Source organism: Liolophura sinensis, chromosome 8 (assembly GCF_032854445.1).
Source record: "Liolophura sinensis isolate JHLJ2023 chromosome 8, CUHK_Ljap_v2, whole genome shotgun sequence".
Taxonomy (NCBI): Eukaryota; Metazoa; Mollusca; class Polyplacophora; order Chitonida; family Chitonidae; genus Liolophura; species Liolophura sinensis.
In genome coordinates, this window is record NC_088302.1 from 55,398,175 (window position 1) to 55,410,176 (window position 12,002).

General features: G+C 40.0%; 1 protein-coding gene across 3 annotated transcripts in view; it reads left to right on the plus strand.

Annotated features, from left to right (window-relative positions):
- Nucleotides 1-11,365, plus strand: part of LOC135472733 (rho guanine nucleotide exchange factor 17-like) — a 50,369-nt gene extending 39,004 nt beyond the window's left edge. For all 3 annotated transcript variants that reach the window (XM_064752386.1, XM_064752387.1, XM_064752388.1), the window contains exons 16-23: nt 909-1,096; nt 2,064-2,172; nt 2,844-2,930; nt 3,535-3,602; nt 3,990-4,138; nt 4,912-5,080; nt 5,441-5,614; nt 8,198-11,365. In XM_064752386.1, coding sequence (XP_064608456.1) covers nt 909-1,096; nt 2,064-2,172; nt 2,844-2,930; nt 3,535-3,602; nt 3,990-4,138; nt 4,912-5,080; nt 5,441-5,614; nt 8,198-8,484 — 1,231 coding nt within the window. In that variant the 3' untranslated portion in view covers nt 8,485-11,365. The remainder of the gene's footprint in view (nt 1-908; nt 1,097-2,063; nt 2,173-2,843; nt 2,931-3,534; nt 3,603-3,989; nt 4,139-4,911; nt 5,081-5,440; nt 5,615-8,197) is intronic.
- The last annotated feature ends 637 nt before the right edge of the window (nt 11,366-12,002 follow it).

A 12,002-nucleotide genomic window follows, 5' to 3' on the forward strand; every position in this document is an offset into this window, starting at 1 on the left:
CACAAAGCCTGTGTATATGGGCTGTGCCAGCATTCAACGGACCATTGAGGAGGTAGGTCAGAGTGACGCCACATGCCATGTGTGAAGATGCACCACAAAGCCTGTGTATGTAGGCTGTGTCAGCATTCAACGGACCATTGAGGAGGTAGGTCAGAGTGACACCACATGCCGTGTGTGAAGATGCACCACAAAGTCTGTGTATATGCGCTGTGTCAGCATTCGACGGACCATTGAGGAGGTAGGTCAGAGTGACACCACATGCCGTGTTTGAAGATGCACCACAAAGCCTGTGTATATGGGCTGTGTCAGCATTCAATGGACCATTGAGGAGGTAGGTCAGATTGACGCCACATGCCGTGTGTGAAGATGCACCACAAAGTCTGTGTATATGGGCTGTGTCAACATTCAATGGACCATTGAGGAGGTAGGTCAGATTGACGCCACGTGCCATGTGTGAAGATGCACCACATAGCCTGTAGGATACGGGGGCAGTGGCGAGAGGAAATAGTGTGAAACTACAGAGATGGGTTATTCCATGCTAAGGGATAAGCTGCAAACTCTGTGGCATAATGGTTTAAATTTTCTATGGATTGTGGAATTTCTGATAAGTATCAGAAATACTGATATCTTGTTTTGTTTTTACTTCACTTCAGATCCCATCATGCATTTCAGGATCTGATAATAATGTAGTCATGCAACTGGTTAAAACAGACTTATGATGAACTAACTGTATAGTGTTTGTTATTTAGGAAGTACCTGTAACAGACCTTCTTGTTTTAGTGTTTGAAGTTACATTACAATATCAGAAGTAGATTTATTCCCAAACTGTTATGTGCACCAAAACTCAGACCTGTGGCATTCCATCTTAAATGTTGAAATGATTTACTCTTACATATGTAAACTTGCAGGAAGGGAAGTAATAAGAGCTACAGACAGAGGACGACCTCAGGCCGTGTCAGCCCCCACGTGACGATAGAGTGCCCTGAAACGGCCAGCTATGGGGGTGATGAGGACGGTTACCAGTCGGACTCCGAATCCAGTGATGATGACCCTATAGCTTTCAAAGCTAACAGGGAAGATGACACGCTGCTCAAAGGTAAATTATGTACTGCTGGCAACATCTCACTTTTCCTGTACAAAAATTGTAATTTATACTACTCTAAAAAATAACCTGATTTCGCATATACTTAAGCTTATTATTTTTAGCTGTAAGCTTAGCAGATTTGAGTTGAGGGTAGAGACTACAGGGGAGAGAGTCTCAGCTGTGCAGCAAACCCCAGTGCCAGGCTGCACTATATTGGGTACGCTAACCAGGCAGGGACTGAGAACGGTTGATACACAAAAAGTATGCTTCTCAAAGATTGACCACTTTCTCCTGACAATTTTGTGTTATTTCTTGTGAATTTAAATGAGAAAAATGCAAAACGAAAACTGAGAAATGTGACCTGCTGGTTGTGAGGAGGAACAGGCTCTGGTGGAGAGAAACAACAGATCTGATTAAAACATGCGGAAATGAGTGACAAAATGTAGTGGAGCTCTTCCTATATATCACTGACATGTACAAACCTGCCAGTGTATCTCTCACTTATTTTATTCCTGTTTGTCCTCGATCACCAGAATAAAACTCAAACCACCCAAAATTGTTGATTTCTAAAAATGCCTTGACCATTTGACCATTTGTGAATAGCATCTACAGAATAACATCTTGTTTCTTGGTTCTGTCCTTCCTTCCCACTGTGCTCTAGAGGTGTTCAGTTACCAAGATTCACATCCGGTTCAGTTACCAAGATTCACATCCATTTCAGTTACCAAGATTCACATCCAGACATAAGGATTCATTGGATACTGATTGAAAAGCAGTTGGCTTACAAATCTAAATGTGAATGACAGTATACATGTAGGGGTAAAGATCACTCCATGCAACATACGAATGTAGACGATAGTTTCATTTCTGGTCAGGTGATATTTGAGCTGTGTGTAACTATTACATTGCCAAGGTAATTGAGACTGAAGTGGCAAGGAACAAACTTGAAGCTGAAGTTCTTGTCGTTTTCTTCCTGCAGAAAGTGAACCCTTACCATCACCTGTAACATCTGAGCCAATGACGACCACAGGATCCTGGACACAAGACCCCCACAAGAGCACCATGTGGCTGGGGACAGAAGATGGCTGGTGAGTGAAACAAAGGTCACACCTGGCCAAGGGCAGCTAACCTTTACAATTCAACTCCAACTCTACTGGCTGCCCTTGAATCATGACTTCAATTAGAAATCATGGCTGCCACTGGAAACCATGGCTGCCTTTGGAATAATAACTGCCGATTAGAATCAATGGCTGCTATTGGAAACCATGTCTGCTTTTGGAAATCATGGCCTCCTTTGGGATCAGTGGCTACTATCCAATATACCTACCATTGGATATCATGGCTTCCATTGGTAATCATGCATGTCTGTCTTTGGAAACCATCACAGTCATTGGAAATCATGGCCTCCTTCAGAGGCCTGCTTTGTAAGCCTGCTCCTAGACACACAGGTGGTCTGACTTGGCCATACGGGTCGCAAATTGGGACAGTTCAGATATTTTAAGCTTGGTGTGACCTGGACTGTAGTCAGGAACACCAGATTTGTACAGCTCTGTTGAATGAAAATAATCCATATCTCTTTGCCAAGGTAGTTGATGAGGGGATATATGTGTACTTGTAGCCTCTCCTTAGTCCGTTCAGCATACAGGGTTAACATTTTCTTACAGTCCAGTTATACTCCAATCTACTGGTCCAATTGTTGTCCAACTCAAAGAAGATTCTATCAGATTGTACAAATATTCCATGTATTCTTTGTTTTCAGCATCCATATATTCCAGTGTACAGATAACATCAAGACAACAAAGAACAAACTGAAGATCCAGCATGGTGCTTCTGTGTATTGTATAGTGTGAGTTTTAATCTGTACTCCTTAGCAAATTTACAATACATATATATACCAGTAGCAGACATGGTAAATGTGATAGTATAAATTGTATACAGAGACTAGGGGTCTTGGTCTCAGCATCTAATCACTTTCATGGATGCCAGAAACCTGTTGTGAAGAGGTGAACAAGGGCAAATTAATATGGAGATAGTTGGATAAAATTTTTGTATCTTTTGATGATTTTGATGTGAGAATTTTACAATTTTCACATCTTGTTTATCGGATTTTATCCATGTTAATTACATGTATTCCAATGATACAACAGAGCGAAAGACTCTGGTCCTCCTTGTCTGGTCATGCAGTGTTCCTCATACTGGCAATTCTTCCAGCGAAGTTTTCCCTTGTGATTTATTTATTTATTTATTTGAGTGGTGTTTTATGCTGTACTCAAGAATATTTCATTTATACGACATTATGAAGGGAGGAAACCAAGCAAAGCCAGGGGGAAGCCCCATGACCATCCGCATGTTGCTGTCAGACCTACCCATGTACGGCTGGAGAGGTTTTCCCTTATGTTTCGACACTTGTATGTAATATTTATGGTGTAACTAATGTGCTTGTCTTTCAGGTATCTAGACAACAAGGTGTTCCTCTCTCTGGCCAATGGGATAGTTGTGGTCTACAGGCGAGATCAAGGTAAGGCTCTTAGTCACACATTGGAGCCCCACACTGATCACGCATCTCCTTAGTGATCATACATCTCCTTAATAATTATATGTCAAGACTACCATGAAAGTGGATTCACACTAAACTTGGAATACATTACATCACGATTAGATTGTCCTGTTGTGAGTGAGTGCTTGGGATTTAATGTGTCCTGTTGTAAGAACTGTTGGTGATTGAAAGTCTTTTCAAGTTGTTTCCCAGTCCCTGCACTGTATTAATGTATTTGCAATGAAATCAGTTTGAACAAAACTGACAAACCACAATGTTTCTATCCTGAAATTTACGGGTGCATGAATAAAATCACATGCAATATTTGTCTGATCCTTTAATATTTTTGCTCTACTTTGCTTCTTTCAGATGGTTTTTGGGTCACTGATGCACCCATCATCCGTTGTCTGGGCAGTGCGAATGCTCCAATCACCAAGATGTTAGCCGTGGCGGGGAAAATGTGGTGTGGCTGTCAACAGAATATCTTTGTCGTCAACCCGGGCACTCTGAAAACTGAGGTGAGTCTGACTCATTAGTACCCTAAAAGTAACCTACAAATTCGATCACAAAAGAGCATTTTTAGAGGCAAATAAAGGTCATGAGATATTACCTCTGGTGCTAAAATTTACATTTTCCCCAGTAGGATATCATCCTACCCTCCAAACCCCTCTCAAAGCACCTTTCTAAAATCATTAGAACTCCCCCCAGTCTGGAAAAACCACCACCTTAGTCAGGGATGAAACTTTAGGTCATGTAGAGCATTCTAACTAGTAGACTTCTGCACACACAGGTGTGCTAGATCTTTTGGAGACATACTTCCTGGTTACAACTATATGTGTGTACATGTACATATATATGGGTGAATATTCAAGTTTCATTTGAGCCCACTGGACAAGAAGTCGGGGGCTGAGGTCACAATGAATGTTCCCTCTGGCTTTACATGTACCTGGAACCTTTTCTATCACTTGTAGCTCCTGTGTTCATCTGTCCTGAGAGTAGCAGGCTTTCTGGCTCTTACCAGGGCACTTTTTCTTCATTTTTATGGTTAAACTTCTATCAAAAAAAAAAGAAAAACACAGCTAAATTGTCTTTACTAGAAGGGCATCTTACCAGTGTGGATTACAGCCGTAGGCAAGTAAAGGAGTGCAACTTGTTATCACGTGTTATGAATATTCTGATAGAAGCTTTGAGCTGTCCAGTATATTGAACAGCTTCCTCCAGCCTTGGTGTATGACCTGTTGATCCGTACTGTTGTAGTCCAGGAGACATGTTGTGGGCTTTGTGTTTTCAGTGCTCCTTCACTGTGACCCCAGAGAGCAGCGTCCAGTGTCTGGTGACCTCGGGTCAGGGGGTGTGGATTGCCTGTCAGCAGAGTGCCCGCGTCCTCCTCTATCATGCCACATCCTACGAGTACCTGCTGGAGGTCAGCGTAGCGCAAGCTGTCTCTCAGAAACTACAATGTAAGATTTCCCTCGAAGCGAGCTATGGCATTGTACATTACGTTCACTATGTCTCATTGCATGTCATTTAAGCACATTTGCACAGCTTCTTGTAAGATTTTTGTACACATTGTTCCAATCTATAAATGTATCCAAAGTATCCTCGTTTTGTCAATGATAAAGGGAAATGTTTATTACCCATACTGTCATTACTGTCTTCTAATCATATGGCATCTTTATGATTAAGGATAAGAAATAATATATACCTGTTGAAAACAATATTTTACCCATTGGCTCAAACAGTTTGCTTTAAAGTCTTAACAAGATACAGTGACTGTTAAAGAGACTCTGAGGATAAATGTGTGTGTGCGTTTGTTTTAGCTGCGGATGATATCATCCGTCAGCATAAGGCGGCGTGTCTGCGAATCACAGCCCTGCTCATCTGTAAGGACCTGCTGTGGGTGGGCACAAGTGCAGGGGTAATCCTCACCATCCCCATCCCCAAGATCACTTCCACGACCACCAGGGGGACGCTGACTGTACCAGCTGTAACAGGTCAGGACCAGTCTGTCAGAGCTACCAGTATAAACAGCGGAATCCAGCTGGGCATTTTTAACTTTTCTACAATTGGCACATTGTTTTCAAAATGTCATGAAAGTTACATTATCCTTAGGGGGATAGTGAAAGTTATTTTTCCCTGAAATTGGTACCAGGTGGAGAAATTACTTTGTCCTGAATTTAACATTGAAAGTTGCATTGTATGGAAATATGTAGTGTAAGTTACATTAGCTTGAAATTGGAAGTGAAAGCTACATTGTATGGAAACAGATAGTGAAAGTTACATTGGCTGGAAATAGGTAGTGAAATTAGTTTGTCCTGAAATCAGTAGTGAGAATAATTTTGTGTTGAAATTGGTGGTGAAGCTTTCTTTGTCCTGACATTAGCACTCAAAGGTTTTCTCTTGATTTCAGTCGGTTTGACTTACTGTACCTTCTCAATAATTACAGACACTCGCTAATTGAGACAGACTGAGAGTAAGCGGGTAGATCAGAGGAATCTCCCACTAGGTGCTCACAGCGAGCCCTATCAGCATGCCAGCTGGAGTACAGGCCTGACCAGGCCTACATGTATAAAGCCAGCCTGTACCCAACAGCTTATACACGGCAACTCACGATGTGCATTTTCAGTATACACACATTCAACACCCTACTGCATTAGGCGTTACATCTGCAGGATTGCCTTGAATCTAGCGACCTCTTGTCTTCCCCCCAATTGTGTATGGAGCCCATATAAGAATGTAACATAGATGATTGCTGTTTGATCATTCAATTAACAATGCTGCCTTACTTATGTGGATAAAATATGTGTGGCAGTAGAGCATGAGTGTCCGACATATAGGCAGACTTTCCATTTATGACTGACCATGTGTATATTTTGGCGGGAACATAATGTACATTTGACATCTAGTCTGTCAGGAGGGGGACGAGCAGGGGGGCCACAACCTTTGTAGATTACATTGAAAAAGATTAGTTAGTAACGTAAACAGGGCTTCGTATAACACTGTTCAAGGCCTGCATTCAAAGCTTACTGGTTACATGCCAGACGACCAGGAGAAAATATCAACCTCTGGAAAAGCCCGATTTCCCAGTTCATGGACGAGAATACAAACCATGTAAATTTCATCTGGCACCTGCAATAAATGCCTAAAGTAAAAAGAAGAATGATGTAAGGTATGACACGATATCAGCAAAGACATTAACAGGTACCTCAACACCCATCCCTTGGAAACCTCACTCAGTTCATTTCGACTTCAATTAAACTGAAGTATCTTGACAAAGTATGCAAAGTGTATATGGGTATATGGATTGCAAAAGTCAAGACTGCATGCAGATCAGTGACGTCAGGTACTGGCTTAAGAAATTATTACCAGATAAGAAACTCACCCCAAAAAGCCTGATTAAAATACCATGGAAATTCACAGCTTGTATGTATCCTGCTGATAATATATTTTTAAGCAGCTTTTTCAAATGATCGGCAGGCCTACAGGTACATATTTTGGTGAATAAAGGATTACCTACTGTGAAAAAACTTCTGAACCAGGTTTTATTTTAATGTGGCAATAAAACCTTTAATTCACAGGAAGCAAAGCTTGATCAGCAGGAGTCTTCCAACAACTCGCATGGATTCAGTCACCCTAAGGTGAATGGAACAGTCTCCAAGTGCCTGACTCGGTTGAGTCCATGTAGTAAAATCGCTACAGGTTACAAACTCATTGACACAAATTTTGTTATATACAGATTTCTGTCCAAAATTTCTCCTTCTTACTGCTCTTGATGTTTGCAAAGTATTTTAGTGTTTTCTTTGCAGTAAACTGAAAAAAACCTCCATACATCCCATGTAAATTGATGTTTATGAGACTGCATTTACTTTTGGCTCTCACCCCCCCCCAACTTTCAGCTAAACCACACCACATGTTGTTTTGATAATAAGGAACTGAAAAGTGAAAGAACTGGTAGTTATTCGCTAGCCACTTCACATGCTCATCGAAGAGTCCGAATGTTGATTCAAATCGTGATTCATTGTGTCAGTTGAAGAACTTGTAGGTGTTCGGCAATGATGTGGGCTGAAATGCCGGTAATTACAAAGGTGCTTAGTCCATCTACATGGACTAGGTGGTTTTGTTGTTGTTTTTTTTTTTACATCTTGACATTCATTGCAACACCAATTTCTGCCTCTTACAACCGTTCAGTGGCACAAAAAATGAACCTTTAAAAACCTGTCTGTCACATCTCTCCTCGTCTTGCCAAGCTGGTGAGACTTCTCTGAAACATCACAGAGGTATGGACAGATGTCACTGATTGACTACCGGTAATCCCCTACTCCTCACAGAGAGTGTACGACTTAAGACAACAGCCCTCACAAGGCATCTTGGTATACATTTTCTGAAAATGTGTCTGAAATTATTGAGAAGGGATGTTAATATTAGCACAGAAGGTTAGTTTGTGCATTAATAAGCCCCATTAGTTCATACTTCATCAGGAAATGAGTGAAGGTTTTAGATAGAGAAAGTTAACAAGACTGGATACATACGCCTTGATTTATGTCTCAAAGCAATCTTATGTCTACGTTTACCTGCAGGATTGGTGTACGGTCACACAGGCCATGTGAGGTTCCTGACAACCATAGAAATGCCAACAACATCCTCGCAGAAACTGGAGATCAACAGCTCAGATGAACAGGCCAATGAAAACTTGTCTCTCTCAGACATTCAGCGACGGGCATCCATGGCAACCCCGGCTACCATGGCCACCCGCATGTTGATAATCAGCGGGGGAGATGGATATGAGGACTTTCGTAACAATGCGTCTAATGAGGCAGCAGGAAGAGATGACAGTACAAACCATTTGCTCCTGTGGCAGGTTTGATTGTTTGACATCAGCATGGGGGGAATTCCTCGGTGTGATGAACATGATGATGTGATATGAACTACATGACAAATGTAACATACAGGTGATCTGATTGGCACCTCATAGCTTTGCCTGTCACAGTACATGGCAAATCTGACATATGGGTGCTCAGACTGGCACCTCACAGCTTTGCCTGTAACAGTGCGTGGCAAATCTGACATATGGGTGCTCAGACTGGCACCTCACAGTTTTACCTGTCACAGTACGTGGCAAATCTGACATATGGGTGCTCAGACTGGCACCTCACAGTTTTACCTATAACAGTGCGTGGCAAATCTGACATATGGGTGCTCAGATTGGCATCTCTCAGCTTTACCTGCCACAGTTTGTGGCAAATCTGACATATGGGTGCTCAGACGGGCACCTCACAGCTTTACCTGTCACAGTACATGGTAAATTACATCTTTTTTGCCTGGAACCTTTTGTAAGTCCAATTCTAACACACACTGTAAGTCACTAAAATGAATGCATTTAGCTAGTCTATTTTTACTGAAAAATTTAAACCATGTATTTTTACCGTTCGGGAGGGAATTCTTTATATACAAAAGTTGTTATTTTCAGCGGTTTTCTGGTTAGTATTGTCCATTTGGAGGGAAATTTTAACAATGGAAGATGGTTTATTGCTTTGTTTTTCCTTGATTTTTCCTTGATAGTCATGTTTGTTACTGAATCAGGCAAATGAATCTCAAGTGGCAGACTTTTCAAGTGACTTTGAAGTGACTTATAACCTTCCACAGTTCTGGCGTAGGATTTCAAATTTCATTGTGAGATTATTTTTACAGGTATTATTTGAAAACTTTCCTTACTGATGACCACTGTATTATGCTAAATGTCACATGTCTTACATAGTTATTATATTTTTGGAGGCTGGTTGCTGCATCATAGAACATGGCTGACTTTAGGATATCTGTCATCCATGTTAGTGGGTAGGGCAGCTCACCTCCAAGAGTAAGGCCTTGTTGTTGTTCTGTAGACTTTATGCAAACATTCTGTATTTTTATGCACAAATGGTGCTTGATGGTGTTACCCACGTGCTAATAAATGTTATACTGTATTAAGGAGGCCCACAGCCCATTTTTGTAGGATTTGATTCTGTATTTTAAAGAGGAAGTGTCCAAGGCCGTTGTGTGAACTATGTGAGGACAATACTCAAAGGTCATAGAAAACTTCTGATTGCACTGTTACACATACAGGCTTTACATGAACTTCATGATGTGTGGCTGTATTATTGTTTACACTTACATCATAACAAGGTCAGACAGTGCTGTTTATTGTGAACTATCTGTAATCTCATTTCCACATTGTATCAAGATTATCTGACTATTTGCGTATTGTGGTCGCAGTATGGAGTATTTGAGTATATAGGTAAGCGCATGTTGTGTTATATCCAAGTCCTAGTATGTGCAATGTGTCCTGTGAGACAGTATACAAGTTTTATGTGTTGTTAAGCCTTTTTGAGCTATGAACTGTGTTAGTCTCATTTATCTAAGGTTATCTATCACTTTTGTTTTATTTAACTACATGTACATTTTTTTTTAAATACTTGTGTATGGAGTTACCTGTCTATTTTGATATATTTTTTTTTGGAATTTGTGGTTTTAGTTTACGTACCTGTGAGATTTAGCCCCACCCCCCACCTGTAGTTGTCAGAACCATATTAGCTCACTTTGGTTGGAGTACATGTATGTTATTCCATTGTTCCCAGAGCCTGAGGCATTGTGTAGGACCAGTGGTGTGATGTGTCAAAACATTTCAGGCGAATTTATGTGTATTAACCTTTGAGAGTCCTCTTGCTAATAGTTTTACTTGCTTTATTTTTTTTTTGTTCTTTTTTTGGCATCACCATATCTTGGTTGAAGTTTTTGTGGAGAAAAAAAATCAAAATTGTTATAGAAAGAAGAGCTGTATTCTGTTGAATAATCTAAAAGGTATTTGATAGTAATCAGCATATTGATATATATGGCATCATATCATATTTTTTCACGTTAATATTCTGTGTATAAAAAATTAATATAAATAACTATTATAAATGAATTTAAAGTTAATTATATATTGTACTAATGTTGCAATTGATGTAATGATTTGTTATGTAATGCAGTACATATACCGGTACCGTAAATTCCCTACAGAGTTAACCTCAAATTTCATTAATTATTTTGTTGTGGTGTGTATTTTTTATTTGAATTTGAATTCTCCATTTTATTGTTGTTTTCCTGACTAAGCAGGTCTCCCCCATGTGACTTTTCTCTGATTGGTCTTGTCATGCCACAGGCTTTGGTTTGGCTGACACGTGCACAGTCGTTATATCAGGGCTGCTGGGGGGTTGCATTTGCGCTTATATAGCAGTATTACTACAAAGTTTTTGGTAATATTGACTGTATATAGGTGATATTTAATATATCTAGTGTGCAACGGTTACTTTTGCATTTTGTGTAGATCTATACTGAACCAAAGCTGAAGAATCCCAGATACCTTTACAGTATGTGCGTATGTATGTGTTGCCTACATTTCTTTTGAAATGGGTCTAACTATATTTCAGTTAAATTCTTTGATACTCTTTATAATTCTTATGGTGTCTCATCTGTAGATAATCACTTAATGGACATGTATATATACCTCTGGCTTACTCTTTGAAGTCTAGCACTATTTGTACACCTTGACTCAACTCCCCCACAGGCAGAACGACACAGCAAATAAGCAAGCACACATACTCCTCACAGCTTCCTCAGTTGATAACCAATCATTAATGTGTTAATTCTCCTGGAATCATTCATACTTTCACTAGTTCATATCAGATAAAAGGTATATTGTTCTCTCCCTCCCCTTAAAGAAAATAAATAATTGCAAAAAAAAAAAAAAGTCTGGTGTATTTTTTATTTCTTAAATTTTTTTACCAGAATGTTGTGCAAAATCTTGTGTGTTTTTTGGGAAGTCTGGTTGGTTGGTTGGCAACAGCTAGGTCAACCTTGGGTTAGGTGCTCATGCACTAATTACAAAACAGGATGGAAACAGTAATTAAGTCAGAAAAAGCAACTTGCATAATGGTACAGGTGGGCTCGATTGACAGAGAAAGGGCCATCATGTTGTGGTTCCAGGCACTTGTTTCCTCTCTCCACAATAATAACCACCATGATATAAGCAGCAATTAAATCAGTTCATCTATTGAAAAAGCAACAGATATTTCAGTTAAAGCCATAGTAGTTTGAACTCAACATTTTGTAAAAAATTATGTAGGCAGAGGGCCTATTCTATAGAGGACATAATGCCAACCTAGTTCAGTTGAATTAAACATTGAGGTCTATTTTCAACAATTTCTGACATTTGCCTGTTGCATTTACGAGATGCAAAACAGTATTTAGGCATACATGTAGTCTGCACATGCCTCAACAAAACTATGGCTTCAAAGCAAGATGTTCATTATTATTATTATTTTTATTTATTATTTATGTGGCTTTATTTCATCTTATGCATTCTAC